Consider the following 22,973-nt stretch of genomic DNA (forward strand, 5'->3'; position numbering starts at 1 on the left):
TCGATAAATAATAAAGTATAAAGCTCCAAGAATTTCTAACCTTCTTCCTTTCTTCCCTGTTTAGGCTCTGTTCCGCTCCGTGGCTATGATGGTGCCGGATTATGCATTGATTTCCGAGATTGAATTGTACTCCTATGGTTTCCTGAGGGCCAAGCCACTCTCGGTGAAGATTGTGGCCACCTATCGTCTGTGCTCGGAGCAGCTGAGTACCCAGTGCCATTACGATTATGGTATGCGAGCTGTCAAGTCGGTGCTGAAGGCAGCTGGTGCCTTGAAGCTGCGCTATCGAGATGAGAGCGAAGACATTCTTGTGCTGCGCTCTATCAAGGATGTGAATTTGCCCAAGTTCTTGAACCAGGATATACCACTGTTCCAGGGCATTACGTCGGATCTGTTCCCGGGTGTCACTCTACCCGAGGCGGACTACGTGGTGTTCAATGCGTGCACAATGTTGGCATGCGAGAAACAGAACAAGCAATGTACGCCGTTTGTGCTCGAGAAGGTGCAGCAGGTGAGTCAGCATAGAAAGGATGAATATAATAAGAGGATAGTATTTATTATATTTCGCTTTCATGGCAGCTCTATGAGATGATCGTGGTGCGACACGGTCTCATGTTGGTGGGTTATCCATTTGGCGGCAAGACCACTACATATCGGGTCCTGGCCGAGGCGCTCGAGTGCATGGAGAAAAAGGATGGCTCTGAAAACAAAGCTATATATACGATCATCAATCCAAAGGCCATAACCATGGGCCAGCTGTATGGACAGTTCGACGCCGTGTCGCATGAGTGGAGTGATGGGATCTTGGCTGTAAATTATCGGATTTTTGCTGTATCCGATTCACCGGACCGAAAGTGGCTCATCTTCGATGGACCTGTGGATGCCATCTGGATTGAGAACATGAACACCGTACTGGATGATAATAAGAAACTCTGCCTAATGTCCGGCGAGATTATCCAGTTGTCGAACACTACCAATTTGATATTTGAGCCAATGGATCTGGAAGTGGCCTCGCCTGCCACGGTTTCGCGGTGTGGCATGATCTATCTGGAGCCCAGTTCGCTGGGCTGGGAGCCGCTGGTCACCTCGTGGAAGAACACCCTGCCCGCTGCCTTCCACACGGTGAGCAAACAGCTCATCTCAGCGCTGATCTCTCGCTTCTGTCCGCTGCTCCTCTTCATCGTGCGGAAGGGTCTGCGCGAGATTGCGCCCACTTCGGACACCAATTTGATGGTTAGTTTGATGAATTTCTTTGAGTGCTTCATCGATGATTTCCGCGATGAGAAGTACGTGGCGAATATTTCGGATTTGGATTTTCGTGCGCAAACCGAGGGCATTTTCCTATTCTCGGCAATTTGGTCGATCGGTGGCTCGTTGACGTCCGAGAGCCGGGAGAAATTCAACATAGTCTTTCGTGCGCTCATGGAGAAGACTTTTCCACAAAGCCTGTACGATATGTACGACGTTACGGAAGATTTGTATGTGGAGCCATTGTCGAAGCCCTTCATCTTTCCCATACCCAAGCAAGGTTCGGTGTTTGACTATCGCTACATAAAGGAGGGCAAGGGCAAATGGAAGCCCTGGCAGGATGATGTTAACTCAGCACCGCCTCTGCCACGCGATATACCCGTCAACCAGATTCTCATCCAGACCAATGAGAGCGTGCGTATTGCAGCCGTATTGGATCTGTTGGTGCGACATGGATTTCCCCTAATGCTGGTCGGACCCACCGGCACGGGCAAGAGCGTCTATGTCATTGACTACATGTTAAAGAAAATGGATTTGCTTGTCTACAAGCCGCTGTTCATCAGCTTCTCGGCCCAGACGTCGGCCAATCAGACACAGGACATTATCATGTCCAAGCTGGACAAGAGACGAAAAGGCGTCTTTGGACCGCCCCTGAATAGTCGCTTTGTGATCTTCGTGGATGATGTCTCGATGCCACTGAAGGAGAACTACGGAGCACAGCCGCCCATCGAGCTGCTGCGCATGATGCTCGATCATATGATGTGGTATGATCGCAAGAATATTGTGCCCATGAAGCTGATCGATCTGCAGATGATTGTGGCGATGGGTCCTCCCTCGACGGGCAATACGGTTACACCGCGTTTCCAGCGCTTCTTCAATGTGATCTCGATTGATGATTTCAACGATGACATTATGAGTACGATTTTCGGCAAGATCGTGCTCTGGCACTTGGATGCACGGTAAGTGGGGTGTATAGTGGAATGAGTATATTTAATTCAGAATTTTCTCAATCAATATATTAGTGGCTTCTCGAAGGAGTTCGATCCTTGCATCGATGAGATTGTGGGTGCAACGTTGTCTGTGTACAATGATGCCAAGTTGAATCTGTTGCCCACCCCGGCCAAGTCGCATTATCTGTTCAATTTGCGTGACTTTTCACGCGTCATACAGGGTGTCCTGCTGTCGGTGCCGGAGGCTACAGAGGACATGAATTCAATGCGGCGTCTCTGGGTGCATGAGGTGTTGCGCGTCTATGGCGATCGTTTGGTCGAGGACTCCGATCGTAGTTGGTTATTTGGGAAATTGTGCTCGGTGGTGCAGGATAACTTCAATATCGAGCCATCGCGTCTGTTTTCACGCTTAGTGCCACAGGGTAAAAAGCTGGAAGAGAACGACTTTCGGCAATTGATCTACTGCGATTTCACCAATCCGAAAGCGGATATGAAAAACTATGTCGAGGTGCAGGACGTGGAAGAGTTGCGTACGGTTGTGGAGGCGTATCTAGTTGAATATAATAACATGTCGAAGAAACCAATGAATCTGGTGCTTTTCCGCTTTGCCATCGAACATTTATCGCGCATATGTCGCATCATAAAGCAGCCACGTAGTCATGCTCTGCTCATCGGGGTCGGCGGCTCCGGGCGCCAGAGCTTGACTCGATTGGCTTCGCATATATGCGACTATGAGCTGTTTCAAGTGGAAATAACTCGATTGTATGGTCCGTATGAGTATCACGAGGATATCAAATCGATCTTGCGTAAAATTGGTGCCTCTGAAATGCACGGCGTATTTCTCTTTACGGACGTTCAGGTGGGCTAAGCATACCAACATTTTGGACCAATTGCACTTTCCGTATCTAGGGCAGTTTGCTAATCTTTGAAAGACTTTTAGATCAAAGACGAATCTTTTCTGGAGGATATTAACAATCTGTTGAATTCCGGCGAGGTGCCCAATCTGTTCACCAATGAGGAGAAGATCGAGGTGGTTGAAAAGATGGCGCAAATCGACAAGCAGCGCGACAAGGCCGTACAAACCGATGGCAGTCCCGTTGCCCTATTTAACTTTTTCGTTACGGTGGGAGATCAAATTTCAGCTACAAAATATTTCTTCTCCTCAGATAATTCTTATAATTTCTTGATCTATCCCTGTAGACCTGTAAGGATCAGCTGCACATTGTGTTGGCCATGTCGCCGATTGGCGATGCGTTGCGTAATCGCATACGCAAATTTCCCTCGATTGTCAACTGCTGTACGATCGATTGGTTCCAGCCCTGGCCCGAGGATGCTCTACTTGCCGTGTCCACCCGCTTCCTGGCTGCCGAGGAGCTGACTGCGCTTGAGCGCAAAACGGCCATTGATATGTGCATGGAGTTCCATACGTCCACACAGGATTTGTCGGCCAAGTTCTTTAAGATGTTGCATCGCTACAACTATGTGACGCCCACGTCCTATTTGGAGCTGATACAGACATTCAAGGCGTTACTTAGCCAAAAGAGAAAGTGAGTCATTATGACAGTACAATTTTCCTTATTGGTCTAATATAAATGACCTCCGGTTTTCGCTCGCAGCAACATCACCATGAATCGAAATCGTTATTTGACGGGCATTTCGCAGCTGGATATTGCCGCCCAGCAGGTGGCCGTCATGCAGGAGCAGCTGCAGGCGCTGGAGCCGAAGCTGAAGGAGGCCTCCGAGATCGTGGCCGAGCAGGTGGCCAAGGTGACGGCGGACAGTAAATTGGCCGCCGAGCAGCGAGAGCTGGTCAAGGAGGATGAGCAGGCAGCCAAGCAGCAGGCAGCCATTGCTCAGGAGATCAAAGACGAGTGCGATGCCAAGTTGGGTGAAGCGCTGCCCATTCTGGAGGCTGCCCTCTCCGCGTTGAACACTCTAACCACGGCTGATATCGCCGTGGTGAAGACCATGAAGAGTCCGCCCATCGGTGTGCGCATCGTTATGGAGGCTGTTTGCATTCTGAAGGAAATGAAGCCCGATAAGGTGCCCAATCCCAGTGGCGTGGGCACCGTCGAGGACTATTGGGGTCCATCGAAGCGTGTGCTCAGTGATATGAAATTCCTGGACAGTTTGCTCAACTTCGACAAGGACAACATATCGCCGGATGTGATGAAGAAACTGCAACAGCGTATTCTCAACAACGAAGCCTTCGATCCGGAGAAGATTAAGACGGCATCCACGGCGTGCGAAGGTCTCTGTCGCTGGGTCATTGCACTCTCCAAATACGATGTGGTGGCCAAAATTGTGGCGCCCAAGAAGATCGCCTTAGCTGCCGCCGAGGCCGACTACAATGCGGCCATGAAGTTGCTAAACGAAAAGCTGGCCCAATTGGCCAGGGTCGAGGCCAACTTGGCCGCTATTCAGAAGATCCTCGATGAGCAGCTAAGACAATATGGGTGAGCAGAATGTCTCTGTATAGTGGGATTTTGTTTAAATGTATGTAACAGGCACAGGAATACGTGGCAGACCTTTTAAAGCATATATATTCTTGATTAGAACAATGATCTGATCAATTATGAATCTACCCACTCGTCCGTATATGTGAACGCGTCGATTTCAGAGCCTAAAAGAGCTAGAGGTTTGCAATTTTTTAGTAGAACCGCACGCGGTAATCAAGTTTTTTTTTTTTTTTTTTTAAATTTATATCTTTACCCTTTTTAGTGTTATCGACAAGTTTTTATAAAATTTTATTTCGTACATCTTAAGAGCTAGAGAAGAATCACTTAAATAACAGTTCACTTCGAAGGGTTCAGGGAATCTCGCAGTCGATCAGTCTCAATTAGACCACTTGTTACTCTTTACTTTTAACCCTTGTTTTTCCTACTTAGTGTCTTATTGGCAGAGCATGAAGCTTGTACAAAGAAGTTGCAGCGCGCCCAGGAGCTCATTTCTGGCTTGGGCGGCGAGCGTACGCGTTGGTCGGAGACAGCTCGGGTGCTTCAGGCGAGCTTTAAGAGCGTGACGGGTGATGTGCTCATATCGTCTGGAGTTGTGGCCTATTTGGGCCCATTCACCATCGACTTCCGTGTCACGCAAATACGCAAATGGGTAGCAAAGTGCCTGGACTACGGAGTGACCTGCTCGGCGGACTTCCAGTTGGCTGTGGTGCTGGGTGAGCCGGTGGAAATTCGCTTCTGGAATATTTGCGGTTTGCCAACGGATGCGTTTTCCGTTGAGAGCGCCATCATGATGAAGTAAGTGCAACAATAATTATTTATTCCATCGATTTTGCAAAGAAAGTTTAGTTAGCTGAATATTCTAGCGTAAATCTTCCGCTTAAAGCCCGCTTATACTAAAGTGCTTTGCTTACATTAATGCTCAACAGGCAAAGTTTGATGGGAGAGTACGCTTCGTTAAAGCCACAAAAAGTCATTAGCTTACAAATCGATGCAAAAAGCTTTGCGTCAGGAATTTCATTAATTTCATCTCAGCTACAACAGCTGTGGCTCAGCCAACCAACTCACTATAAATATTTATATATATATACGTATGTACCTATATATACACATATATACATATATACTTGTATATACTTACTTTCAATTAAATAACCTGACACGCTAATTATGGCTGAGAGCTTGTCAGATACAGAAGATTCACAGTATTCATATACCCTAATGGAGAGGATGTTAAGGAACTCTTAAACAGAAAGTACTCTTAGAGTTGAACTTATAGGATTCCTGGGGGGGTTGCTTATCTGTTATATTTGTATATATATCTTGTAATGAAAACATTAATGTAAAGTTAAGTGTACTTATGGAATACATAGATACATATATTATGGTGTTCATTTTATAACCTTCTAGTCAAAGAAATTTTTGCTCAACATCAATTCTAACAGATTTATAAAAATCAGTCCTAAGTTTAATTAATTAATAATCAATTAATTGCATTGCTGGCCCATAATCTCCTGTAGTTTTAATTATAGTGTTTATAGGGCTTCTTTAAATAGTATTATATAAATTCGATAAGCTTCACGTTAAGAGCATCATTGCTCAAATATGATTGTAAAGGATCGCTAAAAAACAATAAGACAGAAGTTAAACCTGTTTATATTCCACTATAGATTTTTTGATATCAGAAGATTTCATTATATATACATTTAAAAAAATGTATTTATTTTTGTTTTTATTTTTACAACGCCCATAATTTTATTAAGGTCTGAACGTATAGGATTTCAAAGGTTTATATAGAGAATTTGCCGCCTAATTTTGTTCCCATGAGACCTCCTATTTAATCTTCTTATATTCAACTAAATCTTCACTAAGATCAAATAGAGTTTTTTTTTTTTATAGATAGTGTGTATTTTTTATAATATATATATTTTTTTTTTGCTGGCACGTGCGGAATTTATTTGATTAATGATTCTGTTAGGGTATTAAAATTTTCTTCATACCCCGTTTCGCTTCGGTTTTTGTTTCTAATTACAAAACATAAAACGTCAGAATTCACGCATATTAAGAAAATTAAAGATATGCCGCTTAGCCTCGGTGCGTTGAGTGTGAGAACTGTGCCGGATGCTGCACGGGGCTGGGTCGGAGGGGGTGTTCGGCTCTGTGCGTGCGCGAGCGTGTGTGAGAGGCACCCGCATGTTGCCCAAGCACCGGTGGTTGCTTTAGCTCAAGGTACGCACACAGCTAAGGGCTGGTCCACGGTCCACGGTACGAGGAGGTGGTCCGGGGCCCAGTAAAGAATTTTCATGTTTGATGCGTGCATTTGAGAGAGAGTATTACGCATCTGGTGAGTTTCCACCAAAATATAAGGGGCGAGGTGTTGTGTTGCGTTACGTCGCGTTGCCACATGCCTCATGCCACTCTTCCCATGTCTCTCCATTTCGATTTAATAAAGGAAATTCCTGGCTGCTGCCACGCCACGAGTGTTCAAAGTAATTTGGAGCATGCCCAAAATACCTGAGGTGTGAGCCACCTCTGATGATACTCCTGCTACTCCTGCTACTCTTTCTGCTACTGCTGCTGCTGCTGCTGCTGTTGTTGTTGCTAGTCCTGCTGCACAAAGGATAAGCAATTGATTAATGTGCGCTCCGGGCGCATTACGTTTAATTTTTACCCATAGACATGGCAAATGAATGATGTAGGGATTTGTTCAGGCGCCGCTAGTTATACTATCTGCAACTTCTCTGACTGCCGAACACAAGACGAATGAATTTCTATTTGTATTTTGTTTTTGTCTTTTGTCCTTAAATACCCTGTATTAGGCGATGTTGGCAAAGGGCATGTTAATACTGTGTTTGATATGTTAGATAATGGAAGATATTGATCCAATATTGAACAGCAGTATTCTTGATCTCAGACAAATGTAATGTTCAGAGTATAAAAAAGAAGATCTTAAGTTTTTTTTTATATATATTTTTTATTTGTTAATATTTTTTTTTTTAAATTGCTTTTGCGTTGAAGTATTTTGGTATTCCTCACATTTTGAAGATTTTTTGACTACATTTTCGAAAACCTATTCTCAACTTCAAATTAGACTTACAAATTCCTTTCAGAGTATTTTATAATTAATTCCATTCAACTCAAATATCATTCGTTCTTCAATGTTGCCAATTTGATGTGTTTAATATATCTTAGCTCTGTCTCTCTTGGTTCGTTATTCTTCTAGCTGCCTTTACTCCTTACAGGGTATTACTCTCTAAAGAGTAACTTTCTCTATTCAATCATTTGCTTTCAATGGGAATTACCTAGCTGACCTTTCTACTCTTTTTAATATATCTTAGCTCTTTTTCCTTCCTAAAGGGTATTTTCTAGCCGATCACTCATTTGTCGTAACGCTCCATATTATTCCGTTGGCCTATCCTGTTTTATTTCATTAGCTCTTAGTTCTTTCTCTTAACTTTTTCCATTTCCAGGGTACTTTTTAGCTGATCACTCTGATTAGTCGCAACTCTCCTTATTGTTTCCTTAGCTCTTCCTGTTTTATTGGGGCGGCCGACACGTCGCTCACCAGCTGCCCCATGGCAACTGCTTCGTAAATTGCTAATGTGGGGCAGCAGGTGTGGAGTCGTTCATTGTGGGTCTGCTTTGGGTCGTGTCTCTTTGCATAAATGTTTGATTAAATAATGTTAATTTGGATAAGGGCCAATCCATGCAGCATTGCGCTTGGAGAATTGAACTCGAAGCACTCGCTTTAAGAACTTCGATCGAAACACTTTTGTGCGCCAGCTTTAAGTCATTCCTCAGTTTTATTGTCTATTGTACCAAACCAAGTGGAAGCTTTTGTGATTCACAAACGTTTTCTTCTTTTGTTGTCAATTTTGATTTCCTTTATTGCATTTACATTGTTAACATTTTTGTTGTTGCTTTCCTTGGCGTTTGCACAGTCAACGTACTCGGAATGTACTCTCCTGCGCGGGCTCCTTTTTTTGAATGCTCGATATATTTTTTAACAATTTTCAAGCGTCTAGCGGAAGCGAGGATAGCAAAGGTTATGATACCCTATAAATTTAAAATGGACTCGAGGTGTATTTTTGTAGTGGCCAAGATACGAGTATTCGAGAAAGTAGCTGGAACAAATATTATATTAAATTTATATATTATAATTTATGCTTCGAATCTTTGATTAGGAATTTATATATCGAACTAAGTTTGGGTCTCTTATATTTACTACTAAATTTATTACTTTTTGAAAACTTCTGAGAATATATAAATATTACTTATAGTTTCCTCTGACTAGATAAAAAGTTTATTTGATTAATGAAACTTTTATAAGGAATAATTTTTTGCAATATTTACCATGGATTCATTTCATTGGTCTATAAGACTACTAAATCATATTTTTTGATAAGAGCAATTTTGTTTAAGAAAGCTTTGTTTTCTAAAAAGTTTACGAATTGTTTGAAATATTAAATTCATTATTTTTTTTTTTAATTTTCTCTATAGCTAACTATTTTATTTTTCAATATAGAAAATCTTTTTCAATAAAATTTTCCAGCTTAAAACGTATTTATTAGTCGAGCCATTCGCGAGTCGCTCTCCTATCCAATCGAGACTACAATTGCTACGTGAAACGCGAAACAGATATATGTGCATTGATATACATATGCATATAGGTATATATGCATATATACAAGTATAAATCCATACAGAGGTATATATATATATATACATACATATAGCTCGTTCGGTGTGTTGTATGTGCATCTATACGTTGACATTTTTTATGTACCCTGCTCTTTCTCTCTCTCTCTCTCTCTCTCTGTCTCTGTCTCTCTCTCTCTCTGTATCTTTCTCTCTGCAGAGAGAGGTTAAAATTGGCTCTTTTGTTTTTGCATCAAATATTTTTCATTCATCAAGTTTTCAATTTACAAAAATGTTCATTCATTCGCATGAACAAATTTGTATTCGGTGTGAATTTGTCATGTGCTCTGCTCTGTATTGTTGTTGTTGTTGCTGCTGTTGCTGCTGTTATATTTGCCTATTGTATCTTTAAACTGTACATCTGTGAGTTATCGCACAGTCATATAAACACGCACATCCATACACATTTACACAAGCAAATATTTGCATGTGTTTGTCGTAATTTCTCCCTGGCTTTTTGCATCAATTCATTTGCATGTTTGATATCATATTTATAATTTGTATTACGCAAATAAATGCTTATTGAAAATCTAATGCAAATTTATAGAGTTTTTCGATATAGACAATTTTATTTGGAAGAATATTCGAACTGAGAGACATTAAGAACTGCTGACACAGAATTTAGTACATGGATTTAATAAAACTCAATATAGTCAAAGTTACTTGAAGGCCATTTAATTAAATACTCTGCCTTTCAGAAAATTTCATCGAAAATGTTTCATTAATTTTGCTTTTCAAATAAATTTTTAATAATATTATCATCAAGGGATGTTTACAACATTTCAGAGCCATGCTGCAGCTGCAATTTGCTTTTCCAATTTTCGCTTGCAAACTGAATTTTCCCATTTTATTTCATCTGTGTAATCGGTTTATAGGAATGCGCGTCGTTGGCCGTTGATGATTGATCCACAGGGGCAGGCCAATAAATGGATTAAGAACTATGAGAAGAACAACAAGCTGTGCGTCATACGTTTGAATCAGGCGGATTATACGCGCGTGCTGGAGAATGCCATACAGTTCGGTTTGCCCGTGCTGCTCGAGAATATTGGGGAGGAGTTGGATCCCATACTGGAGTCTATATTGCTGAAGCAGCTGTTCAAACAAGGCGGTACGATGTGCATTAAGCTGGGCGACACGGTTATTGAATACAATAATGCATTCAGGTAAGATATCTTTGTATATATTAAAATAAAATACATGAAACTTCACTTTACTCAACAGATTCTATATGACAACGAAACTGAGAAATCCCCATTATCTGCCCGAGGTGGCGGTAAAGGTAACCCTGTTGAATTTCATGATTACCACACAGGGCCTACAGGATCAATTGCTGGGCATTACGGTGGCCAGAGAACGGCCCGATCTGGAGGCCGAGAAGAATAATCTCATTGTACAAGGCGCTGAGAATAAGCGCATGTTGAAGGAAACTGAAGATCAGATATTGGAGGTGCTCTCCTCGGCCGAGAACATATTGGAGGATGAGACGGCGGTGCAGATACTGAGCTCTGCCAAGGCTCTGGCCAATGACATCAGCGAGAAGCAGATTATTACAGAGGCCACCGAGAAGCAAATCGATTTGGCTCGCCTCAGCTACGTGCCCATAGCAGAGCACTCGACAATTCTCTTCTTTACCATAGGTAAACTGTTATCACACTGTTACTTAACAGCGCAGTTAACTTCACATTTTCCATTTCTGTTACCTCACAGTTAATCTGGCTAACATTGATCCCATGTACCAATACAGTTTGGTTTGGTTTGTCAACCTGTACATGGCCTCCATTGACAATACGGAGAAGGTGGATGATATTGAGGCGCGTCTGCTGGACTTACGCAATCATTTCACCTACAGCCTGTACGTCAACATCTGTCGCAGTCTCTTCGAGCGTGTAAGTACTTCCATCCTCCAATGTCAATTATCATCAAACGTTAGTTCAGCTGGGGTCATTGCTGTGGCTTCCATTCCCTCTAGAGGACGACTCTTTCTCTGTCTGTGTGTGTTTGTATGTAGCGTAATTGCGATATAATCCTATTGCGTTATATTTTAAGCGTATTACTGGGTGCTTGAATTTCCTTTGTGGCTGCGTATAGTTGCGCTTGAGTGCGTTTTAATAATTCCTTAGCATCAGCTTTAAGGACTTGCTGCCTTCACTGAATTGACAGCGTTCTGTCAGTACTGCGTGCCAGGTGCGTGGCTTACGCACTGTGGGGCATAACAATGAATCTAACAGAGGAAATAGCTGAAAGTGCCTGTCAATGTTGTTTTAACAACAATTTCACATTTGTTTTTAGTTTTTATTAATTTTTAGCTCCAAATTGAAACATAGCTTTTAAAAAGTCTGTCAAAGTTAACAATTACTTTGACTACGAGTTTCATTATTGACAATCAGTTTGACAGTCAGCTGACAATGTTGACAGCCAGCTTAACAAGAAGTTTCGAATTCCTTTTTATCATTTCAATATCTAAAGAATAATTTATAATGTGTAGGTCAAGCTTGACATTGAGTTTGACAGCAAGTTTTTATTTTTATATATTTTTTAATACTTTATACTTATATTAAAGACTTCATTTTTGGCCTCAATACGAATTTCGTATATTGTTATAACAATATTTAACCCAATGAATATATTTATTTATTTTTAGTAATAAAAAAAGTTGACAATCATATTTAGCCGAAAAATCTTCTATATACTTCAACGTATGTATACAAAAGTTAAAAAAATTTCTTAAAGTAATTAACAATCATTTACAATTTTTATTTTTTGCTAACAATATTTAACTAGCAGATTTTTTTTTATACATAAATTTGAATATGCTCAATTCTTTTGCTTTTAATCAAACAATATTTGCAATGGAATATAGACTCTGAAATATGCAATAATAATTAACATTAACATTTCGATAATATTGAGGTATAAAACTATAAAAAACATCTTAGTTGCATTCCACTGTACGCCGTCGTTGAGGGCTATAAGATTTGGACCTTATTGGAATGATTGGGCTGAGGCAAAGGGGGAAAAGGGAAAATTCGACCACGCCCTTTTGTTGGCTTGATGATGTTTTCAGTCAATTATAAAGCATCCTTGCTCTGTATGGACATCTTTGATACTCGGTCTGTAATTTGTACTGCAAAAAAAGAAATGGAGTTTGTGAAAATGTATCTGTGAGCCATGACTTTGATTGCTTATGTAACCCCATTTGAAAAGTCATTTTAATGCGTGTTCGAAAGATGAAAATGAAAAAATGAAATAAAAACGAATTTTTTGTTTCTTTTTTTTTTGTAACAGGATAAGCTCTTGTTCTCCCTCATATTGAACATTAATCTGATGAAGCACGAAAACTTGATTGACAATTCCGAATGGATGTTCCTCCTAACTGGTGGAATTGGCCTAGAGAATCCGTATAAGAATCCCACCTCATGGCTGGGCGTCCAAAACTGGGATGAATGCTGCCGTTTATCGAACATGCCCAACTTTAAGGGACTGCGCGAAGATGTCAGCGCCAATCCGGATAGCTGGAAATTGCTATTCGATGCGAAGACACCGCAAGACAATCAATCCATACCCAAGGAGTGGCAGAAACGTTTAAGTGTCTTTCAGCAATTGCTGCTGCTGCGCGTCTTTCGACCGGATAAATTGGTGCCAGCTGTGCTGAACTTTGTGGCTGGCGAGTTGGGACCACGATTTGTGGACCCGCCTCAGTTCGATTTGATGGCCTCCTTTGGCGACTCGCATTGCTGTGTGCCATTGATATTTATTTTGACGCCTGGCTCGGATCCGACAGCCACTCTATTGAAATTTGCCGAGGACCAGGGCTTCGGCACAAATCGTTTGTTCTCCCTGTCCCTGGGCCAGGGCCAAGGGCCCATTGCCATCAAGATGATCGACGAGGGAGTCAAGCTGGGCAATTGGGTGGTTCTGCAAAATTGCCATTTGGCAGCCAGCTTCATGCCGTCGCTGGAGAAGGTCTGCGAAAATCTGTTGCCCGACTCAACGCATCCAGATTTTCGTCTCTGGCTCACCTCATACCCAGCTGAGCACTTTCCGGTTGTGGTGCTGCAGAACGGCATCAAGATGACAAATGAACCGCCCAAGGGTCTGCGTTCGAACATAACACGTTCGATGCTCAGCGATCCGATTAGCGATCTGGAGTGGTACGAGTCCTGCACACAGCCGCGCGTCTTCAAGCAGCTGATCTATTCACTGTGCTTCTTCCATGCCGTCATCCAGGAGCGGCGATACTTCGGACCCATCGGCTGGAACATACCCTACGAATTCAATGAGACAGATCTACGTATTTCGCTCATGCAGCTTCGCATGTTCCTCAACCAGTACGAGACGGTCAACTATGATGCTCTACGCTATCTGACAGGCGAGTGTAATTATGGTGGTCGTGTCACGGACGATTGGGATCGTCGCACACTGAAGACCATACTGGATCGGTATTACTGTCCCAATGTCATTGATCTGGAGAAGCCCTACTATCTGGATGAGACGGGCCATTACTATGTGCCCGTATTCAAGGACGTTGAGTTGTATATCAATTTCACACGCGACTTGCCACAAATATCGCCGCCATCGATCTTTGGCTTCCATGCGAACGCTGATATCATGAAGGATCAGCAGGAGACGGATATGTTGGTCTCACATACGCTGTTGACACAGGTATGTTCGGTGTAGCTAGTTAGTCTGGCCTTCATGATTTTATACATTTTCCATATTTCGCTAATGTTTGCTTTCATTAGTTAGATTTAAAAGCTATACAATTGGACGCTTGTCGTTAGCTATGATCAATATAATTGATCAATGCAGAACTGTTTTTTTTTTCGAACTTGCCTCGGTTATCTCATCGACTAGATTTTTGTACCCTCTCTTCATATCTGTTAGAGTTTTACTCTTGCTAAAAAGTATACATTTACAGCAAAGTATGGTCTTGTCTGTTCCTAACGGTCCCTAAGGCATATAAATAACACATCTGCAATCAAGATAGGGTCTTGTCTGTCCTCGACTGTCCTTGAACATATCTCATCAAGGTAGAGTCTTTTCTGTTCAGGTGTGTCATGGTAGAATCGCGCCTATTTCTGACGGTCCCCAAATACCCCATCTGCCATCGAGGTAGAGTCCTCTCTGTCCTAGCCTCTTCTTAGAAAATATCCTGTCTGCTACCTACTACTCTGACATTGTCTTTTGATCGGGTCTATTCTTGACTTTACCGCCTCTCCTTGAGTATCTTTAATGTATATACATACCCCCATTGCAATCAATTTAGTCTTGCCCGTCCGGGCACCCTTGGTCCTCACTTAATGTTCTCTACTAATTAGAATGTGCTACTTACGATTCTATAACGCTTAAATTGTTGCTTAACTTTTGCTTATTTATATCACTCACTGCCGCTAAAAAGGAACGTTGGGTAAGTTACAATGTTTAAATTTGTTTTTCTTGTGAATTGTAAACTCTGAGAACTTAAACCAAATATTATTTAACACATTGCTTGCGCGCACAGGATCTATATGAGAGACGTGTAAGTTGTCTACTGCGTAGTATTTGCTTTTCGTTTTCCAACAGCTTTTCTTCTGTAATTTTGTTAACACGCTTGCGCATTAGAAACTGGAGCAAAGCCAGAGAGTTTATGTAGATGTGTTGTCGCGACGCTATCCTGAAAATCTACACCTACCTAACTGTCCCACATGTCCGCCGTACCTTTCACTCTACCAAATGCCATTGAAGGATACGAGTAGCTCGTCAGATGACAGTGAGGGCTCCAAGACGCTGACACCCGAGGAGGTGGTTACGAATGTAGCCACCGATATATTGGAAAAATTGCCCCCGCTATTTGATCGCGAGGCGGCGCTACATCGATATCCGACCCAATACCATCAGAGCATGAACACGGTGCTGGTCCAGGAAATGGTGCGATTCAATGTGCTGCTAAACACAATACGCACCAGTTTGATCACATTGCGAAAGGGCATTAAGGGTAAGTGTTCGATGTTGCACTTGTTAACTTTTAATTTCCACCAATTTATCTTTAACAATGTAATGGGCGACAAAAAATTTTTTATACACATATATAATATACGTATATATTATATATATGTAGAACCAAACTAATCACGTTCTTCTTGCGGAATTGAGGAACGGTGGGTTTGAGTGTCTGGCTTTGACACTGATGGGAGCCTAGTAGCTACATCCAATTCGTAATTACTATACGTACCGGTTTGCCTATCGGCGCCAAGCCTACCTTGGAAAATTGATTCAGCCTCCTCGCGAGTCGTAAGGAAGGACTCATGGGCTTGGATGGCTGGTAGATTCACCAAAACCGTTTCAGCATCCTTGATATCTGAGTCTTTTGCCTCTGAAATTACGTCCTCGTAATCTGTATCATCTATGGCACCCATATTTTGCATGCTTGCAAGAGAGACTTTGCTTGGCATATCACCAGGAATCTTGATATTCTTGACACTATCGTCATCCTTGCTTTTTTCGTAATCATTGCTACTCTCGAAATCGATGCCATCGGCATTGGAGAAGGTGATAAACTCGTTATGCTCGCCCTCCATGTCCTCTGTGCCCCCCATGTCCCCTGCGCTCCCCACAACATCCTCTCCAGAGGCATCATTCCACCAACTGCCCTCGTCATCTGCCTCATATTCGGTATTTTCCTCCTCTACGGTAACATCGTAGCCAGCTACAAATTCTTGAAGTGCCCCAATCAATTGATCCACTTGCTGCGTCTGAGTCTCCATGCTATCAACTGTGGCGCTGGGTGCTCTTGACGGTATTTTACGAAACACTCGAAAATCTTCCTCATTTACAATGTCCATGGTGCTCAATATTTGGTACATCTGTGTCTCATCACTTAGACGGTGCGCTTGCGTCATCTGCTCGAAAAACTCTGTGTTGATAAGTTTATCCAGTGGGTCCTCCTGTTGATCCTCATTGGGATCCTCTTTGACTTCAGGGGTGGCTCTGGTTAGCTCTTTGGTAATCTTATCCTCCTTCATTTTCTTAATTAACGTCAATGTCTGTGTGGTGAGCAACACTTGAGAGTCCATATTACCGGACACCCGAGAGTCGACAAATGGAACGTTGAATTTGTGTATGTCATCAATGCGCAATACGTGATCTGTTGACCGATCCTTGCGCAAATCTATTGGCTCAATTGGTGGAGGATCTGCATTATATTTAGCTATAATTGCATCAAACACATCGTCCAATAGACTGACGTAGTTCTCATGGATAATACGCTCGGTTTCGGTCTTCCAGCGTCGACCAGGAACGGCCTGACGTATGAGTTTCCGTATGATGGCCTCTACCTCATTTCGTTTGGGTGATTCGCTTTCGCTTTCGGTTGAGAACAAATACAGATCATTATCAATTAGGCGATCAATCAAATCGCTAGCTATAGTAAAGGCAATATCATAGTTTTCTAGCTTTTCCCAAATGCCTGCGAAGATCACATCCTCCACAATGTACTTGGCTATCAGAGACTTTTCATATTTCTCGAGTAATTCACTCATCTCCGGGAAGACCATCTTGCCGAGCATCACACGCAGTGGCACATAGGTCAAGGGCGTTTGGATGAGCTTGAAGCTATCCAGCCAGCGTTGAATATCCTTATCGATCTGTTTGGCAATGTTCACCACCGATTCGGCAGCTTCGCATTCGGCAATGTGAGCCACATCGGTTGTTAGAATCGTATTAATATAGTCATCGGTCACCTCACTGTGCGCCGCATTGGTCGACTGGTACAAGTCCTCGTAGATGGCACGCATATTGTTCTCCTTTTGGCGTAGACCCGCTTCGGCAGCCTCCCGGCGCCAGCGCTCCTTCTGAGTTAATATGGAGAAGAAGTGGAGTTTGCGCTGCTCCTTGAGACGTTCCATTTCCTCGGATAGGAATTGCATTATCCAGCCGATGGTGCTGCCCTCATACATTTGTAGCAAATGCTCCAGATCCTCACTGCGTCGCTCTTTAAGCATCTCTTTAGCCAGATCCGGACGGCGACGCATACGTTTCTCGGTCTGCAAATGCTGCTGGATGGCCAGCACCTGTTCTTGCGTGAGCTCAACCTTTGATTCGTCTTCATCGGCGCGGCGAGGGGCAAAGAATTCACGAAGATCCACTTCCTTATAGTTGAACGAGGGACGAAATTCGTTGGAGGGACTCTTGGGTCGTCGAATGAGGCACTTGGGTGTTGTCTTCTGCTTGGTTGCCTGCGAGCGTAGGGTCTTAAGCGATTCGTAGAGCTTCTGTAGATGCTTGTCGGAGCAGAAGTTCTGTTCGTACTCCTTGACATACTCCTTGGGCTTGGACCACTCCTTCAGCTTGGTAAAGCGGCATTGCAGTTGATTCATATTGACACGCTTCTCCAGGTCATCGATGCGCATATCGAATGCCTTGCGGCCATCGCCCACGAAATGGCGGCGAGCTGGATCGACGCCGTGACGGATGAGGGGACCATAAAACTCGGAGCAGGGCGTACCCAAAGCGTACATCGGACTCTGTTTGACCCAGCGCCTCGAGATGCCTGCGTTTTTAATCTGTAGACGGCGAAATGCTCGCTGATACTCAAGCTCATTCTTGTTGAGGCCTCGCTGACGCTTCTCCTCAATATACTCGCAGGCCTTCTCGATGCGCGACTTGGACGCCTCGTGCATCTGCTTCTCGCGCTTGTCGAACATGCGTATGACTATCTCCAGTCGCATCATCTGGCACTCTTGTATGTACTCCTCTCGTTCCATCCAGTGCTCCCACTCGAAGGCCTCGAGTATGGGACGATATTTGCTCTTGATCGCTTTCTCGCGCTCGTTATTCAACTGTTTCCTGAAGTTCGTCCTCAGTGCTTTGTTGAAGGCCCAGCGTTTGCGGGCACGTTCCAGGACCTCCACCTCATACAGACCGGGTGGCTTATCACCGGGCAGCAGTCTGGACAAATTAAAAACCTCTAGGGTCTCGCCGTCCTCCTTGTCCATAATGTCGGGCAAATAGGCCACAGTCTGTGCCGAGGACTCCCTGCGTAAAGGATGTGGATTGAGTTTTGCATGTCCGGGAGATATATCAATTAGAATTGCCTACCTATAAAGGGTTTGTGTGGTTTGATCTTTATAGCGCCGTTCGTCCACATATTTGGGAAAGAAATCGCATTTGTTGGTATAATCCTTGATGATCGGCAACGACTCGCGAATCTTCACCTCGAATGTGGTCACATCGGTCTCTCGTTCCGTTAGAAAATCAAGTCCCGGTGCCTTGAACTGGCATTCGCTGTCCGTGCGGGCCAACCAGCCAACTTTACGCTCCGCCGGATTGTTGGCACCTACGGCCCGTAATTGGCATTGAAATTAATTATTCGATTACACTTATTATGCAATTATTCGATTACACTTACCGCCTGTGACGCGTGGATCGCACGACGGATTTGTTATCAGGCAAGAGGTGAGGCCCGTTTGCATCTCGCTCTCCTTGACTGTGGTATGGCGTGGCTTGATGTGCTCGCGCTTCTTGTCAAAGGTCACACGCTTGGCATGCTTCGGCGGCTCCACGAGCAGCTGCTCCTTGGATGACATTTTTTTGACCTGCTCAATTTTGGGCGCTGAGTAAATAGAGGTGTTGCTAGTGCGCCGCATCCGACGCGCCTCGAACAGCACATTCATGATGTCCTGCTGCTGCCCTGGCATATTTTCTTTCCTTTTTTTTACGGAATTTATTTTATTTTTACCTAGCCAATTAAAACTTTATGTATTTCTAAAAAAAAGTTGTTTTAATCATTTAAGTGTTAAGCACGTCCGCTAGCAGTTTACTAATTGAATTTTCCTGTAGTTCCTGATTGGGCCCGTTTCTTGTCTCAACTTGACAAAGTTTTCGTTGCCTGCTCGATTTCTCTCTCAAATTTGATTGTTGTCTTTTTTCAGGTCTCGTGGTCATGTCCGCCGCCGTGGAGGCGGTCTACAAGTCTGTGCTGATTGCCAAAATTCCAGCCATGTGGGCCAGCAAGTCCTACCCCAGTCTAAAGCCTCTTGGCAGCTACGTTGCCGACTTTCTGCGTCGCCTCGAATTCCTTCAGGTGAGTTGTGTGCACCAATGCCAAAAACATCGAGCTAACAGCAATCGCATGGCAACGGCAATGGCACAGCTGTTGCCCTGGCAGCACAAGTGTTTACTAGGCCACTTGTCCTAGCTCTGACCCCTTTAGCGAGTCAATCAACTTTTGGAAATTAATATTGTAGAAAAAGGTTATGAAATAGGTAATACCAATAATAGCCAATTTAGTGGTTCCTTTATATTGGCGCGTATTTTAGAGTAGAGTTTCCATACAGATTTAAAGAATAAGTATGAGGCTGCAATCAGTGTTGCCTGTTTAGCTAATTTCAGGCTAGATCTAGTCTATTCGAAAGCTATCTAGCTTATGCATATGGGATGAAAAAACTAGAAATTGAGGCAGACTTCGCCGACTTAGTCTTTAAGAGAACTATAGAGCAGCAGAAACTACTGCCTGTGCCGTTTAATAATTATAAATATTAACGTAATTAAGCTATTTATCATATTAATATTTAGCCATATTCAAGCAGATATGTTCTTGAGCAGCGTAATCAAATTATCTGGTTTAGCTTTCTTCTTCATTGTTTGCCTATAAATCTGTTCGGAGGGTCTGTCTGCATATCTGTCTGTCGGTCGCTTCGTCTGCCTCTCCGTCGAAGAAGAATTACAGATCATTTAAGGCTAATGTATGCCGCAGTATTCATTCGGTATTTATATTTAGGCCCAACGAAGCAAGAATGCTGGCAGCAGTAGAGAGTGTCGCCATTATTCACTTAAGGTTCGACTGCAACGACGCCTACCTGCGCAACAGTTGAGTATTGAGTTGAGTCAACAGTCTGAGTGAAAGGCGTCCTATATAAAGGGCAGCAGCTACAGCATTTCGTCAGTCGCATAGGCTTGGTGGGGGCCAGTTGTGCAGTGTATCAAAGACTTCGAGGAAACAAGTGAGGAAATTCTTGGAGGAAATACGTGGAGGAAATACCTGAAAGAAATACACAGAGGAAAGGTATTGAGGAAATACTTAGAGGAAATACTCGGAGGAAAGACTTAAAAGGAAACACTTGGGGAAAAATTGAAAGAAAATACTTAGTGAGAATACTTAAATACTTCGAGCAAATACTTATAAGAAATAGTTAGAAGATAGGGGGTGGATTTGAGTGGATATATTTAAAAAATGGTTTTTAATTTTTTAATTTTTTTTTTAAAGATTTTTAATTTTTTCGTAGATGTGTTTTATGATATAAACTAAACAAAAAAAACATTATTATTTCAATCAAAATATTTCTATACTTTTGATCTAAGTATTCCTGTTTGAAATTGTTGAAATAATAATAATATATATTTTTAAAAGCATCTTAATTCACTTTGAAACTATTTCTAGGGTATCTTCAAATTGTTCAAGTAGGCAATTATCATTCTCATATATTCTTATACTTCGCAGCATTGGTACGAGCATGGCGCACCTTCAACCTTTTGGCTGTCGGGCTTCTTCTTTACGCAGGCTTTCCTCACGGGCGCCCAGCAGAATTATGCCCGGAAATACGTAATTTCCATAGATCTGTTGGCTTTCGACTATGAGGTGCTGTCGCTGGAGGAGGCGGATATTGGCAACACCAGTGCACCGGCCGATGGTGTTTTCGTCTATGGCATCTATCTGGAGGGCGCCTGCTGGGATCGCAAGAACAAATACCTGGCCGAGTCGCGACCGCGCATGCTCTTCGACACAATGCCCCTGATATGGCTGCGGCCCCTGAAGCGTGTCGATCTGCCCGAGCGCCACAACTATTTGTGTCCACTCTATAAGACGGCCGAGCGTCGTGGTATTCTCTCGACGACGGGACACAGCACCAACTTTGTGGTCGCCATGCTATTGGACTGCAATCCGAAGACGCCCATTGCCCATTGGATCATACGTGGCACGGCACTTCTCTGTCAATTGAGTTTCTAAATTCCATGTTTAGCATATGTCTATGTATGCGATATACTAATTCATATCCAAACTGTTTGCTGTTTGAGCTTGTATGAGTGTAATAGTAAATTGAAAAATAGCTGCTGCAGATGCCTGACGGCTCTGCTCAGACGTACATTAAAATTGTAAGAGGCTATAACTGTGTCTTTGAGTTGATTTTATTTTGGGGGAAGAGAGTTGAAGTCGCTTGAGATTTGTTTGATTAAAGGATTTGTTCATTGGCCTAATTATGGCTGCGCTCATCTATTTTAATTTAAAACGGAAAGAAATTATCATTTGGCTGAAATAGCAAATTTGCTGTATTTCATTACGCTGTATTATTATATGATAATTATTTGTATACCCTGTTCGCAATGCTAAGAAGAAATTGAAGCTTTTGTTGAGCCAAGTAGAGTAGAAGGCTGCTGTAAATGTATTTGGGTTATAAACATGTTTATTCAGTTATGTCCGTCTATCTGCATGTCCGATTTCCCGTTCAGCTATTGTCTGATCAACTGCCTAATATTTTATATAATTAAAAATTGAAAATATTTTTCTACCATATTTATAGTTAATTTTGGATATCAAAATTTTTTCTTTTTCTTTTTATATTGTCATGTACTATAGAACTAGTATATAAAATTTTTCTATATATGTACATATATAAAATATTGTCTATATATTTTCCAATAATTTACTAGATAACATTTCTTTGAAAATCGGGAAAAATATATTTTTATTTTTAAAATTTCAATATTTTAATAATATTCATACGCCTGGAATTTAAATTGTTTTTACTTGAATCTTTCCTCTTTCTTATATATACGTATATAAATATCCGGTACAGTTCACATCTATATAAACAGGGTTTTGACATAACCAATCAACTTTAAAGTAGCTATTTTCCTCGTTTACTTTTGCCTTGGTTTTTGTTCAAGTCGTAAATAAAAGTACTTGAGTCCCTGCCAGAGAAACATTTTGGAGTCGTCTGGCACGTTAATCATTTATTATCTGACATGACTGTGATTATTTAACTTTTAGCCCGGCTTGCCAGCCATATTTCATCTAAAGCTGGGGTCTTTTTTCAATTTGAAATTGTTCCACAGTTTTGAGCTGCTCGGGCGACTAATTTTCCCAAATAATTTATGGCTAAAGTTTATCATTGGGCCAAAGTGTTGTGATAATAAAAACAGAAGTGCTAGACGATTATGCGCAGCACTTGAAACGGAGATACTTGCAATAAGGCCAATTATGAATTATTATCGAAAGAGAATGTAACACTAGCTGATATCGGGCCAATTGTTGCTGGCAATCGCTAGGCAACTCAGTACCGTTCGGGCTCTCCATTAATTCTAACACTCTATCGCTTGAAAATGGATTCACTTCATTTGGCCATTAATTACCACCTTCCCGGGTCGAGCAGCCCATTTATCAGCAGCCTCTCCCAGTTGTCTCTTCAGCTGCTCATTCATTTGCTCTTTTCCTGCTCGCTCGACTGTGCGTGACCCCATCAAAGATAATGATGCTAATTAAGCAACAACATTTTCGCAGACTGTTTAAACCGATTAGATGATTTTGAAATCTGCTGATGTAGAGGCAGGGGCAGAGGCAGCGGCAGCGGCAAGCGGGAAATTTGCC

General features: G+C 42.5%; 2 protein-coding genes across 4 annotated transcripts in view; one reads left to right on the forward strand and one right to left on the reverse strand.

The window, feature by feature from the left end:
• The window catches only part of LOC6577500 (dynein axonemal heavy chain 7), a 29,101-nt gene extending 7,606 nt beyond the window's left edge, over positions 1-21,495 (forward strand). The window contains exons 9-22 of the mRNA XM_044008676.1: positions 65-511; positions 580-2,207; positions 2,271-3,057; positions 3,139-3,321; positions 3,399-3,745; positions 3,815-4,654; positions 5,087-5,452; positions 10,228-10,515; positions 10,574-10,989; positions 11,060-11,238; positions 12,638-14,014; positions 15,077-15,326; positions 19,261-19,412; positions 20,829-21,495. Of these exons, the coding sequence (XP_043864611.1) occupies positions 65-511; positions 580-2,207; positions 2,271-3,057; positions 3,139-3,321; positions 3,399-3,745; positions 3,815-4,654; positions 5,087-5,452; positions 10,228-10,515; positions 10,574-10,989; positions 11,060-11,238; positions 12,638-14,014; positions 15,077-15,326; positions 19,261-19,412; positions 20,829-21,335 (7,767 nt within the window). The 3' untranslated portion in view covers positions 21,336-21,495. The remainder of the gene's footprint in view (positions 1-64; positions 512-579; positions 2,208-2,270; positions 3,058-3,138; positions 3,322-3,398; positions 3,746-3,814; positions 4,655-5,086; positions 5,453-10,227; positions 10,516-10,573; positions 10,990-11,059; positions 11,239-12,637; positions 14,015-15,076; positions 15,327-19,260; positions 19,413-20,828) is intronic.
• On the reverse strand, positions 12,122-19,164 carry LOC6577501 (cilia- and flagella-associated protein 91). 3 transcript variants are annotated; one of them, XM_044008678.1, is made up of 4 exons: positions 18,738-19,164; positions 18,428-18,665; positions 15,591-18,364; positions 12,122-12,476 (listed from the first exon to the last, which is right to left on the reverse strand). In XM_044008678.1, exons 1-4 carry the CDS (start codon positions 19,024-19,026, stop codon positions 12,421-12,423), a joined length of 3,357 nt encoding a protein of 1,118 aa, XP_043864613.1. In that variant the 5' UTR covers positions 19,027-19,164; the 3' UTR covers positions 12,122-12,420. The 3 variants fall into 3 exon arrangements, with proteins under 3 accessions (XP_043864613.1, XP_043864612.1, XP_002003468.2); XM_044008677.1 differs by having other exon boundaries at positions 15,564-18,364; XM_002003432.4 differs by lacking the exon at positions 12,122-12,476 and having other exon boundaries at positions 15,334-18,364.
• Positions 21,496-22,973: the final 1,478 nt, after the last annotated feature.

This window comes from Drosophila mojavensis, unplaced genomic scaffold (genome assembly GCF_018153725.1).
Source record: "Drosophila mojavensis isolate 15081-1352.22 unplaced genomic scaffold, ASM1815372v1 contig_36, whole genome shotgun sequence".
Lineage (NCBI taxonomy): Eukaryota > Metazoa > Arthropoda > Insecta > Diptera > Drosophilidae > Drosophila > Drosophila mojavensis.

Excerpts from the sequence above, each read along its gene's own strand:
- LOC6577501 (XM_002003432.4), bottom strand. The coding sequence starts at position 19,026 with ATGCCAGGGCAGCAGCAGGACATCATGAATGTGCTGTTCGAGGCGCGT. Across the intron at positions 18,666-18,737 it reads CGATCCACGCGTCACAGGCG|GTGCCAACAATCCGGCGGAG; the intron begins GTAAGTGTAATC and ends TACGGGCCGTAG. Across the intron at positions 18,365-18,427 it reads ACCACACAAACCCTTTATAG|GGAGTCCTCGGCACAGACTG; the intron begins GTAGGCAATTCT and ends TCCTTTACGCAG.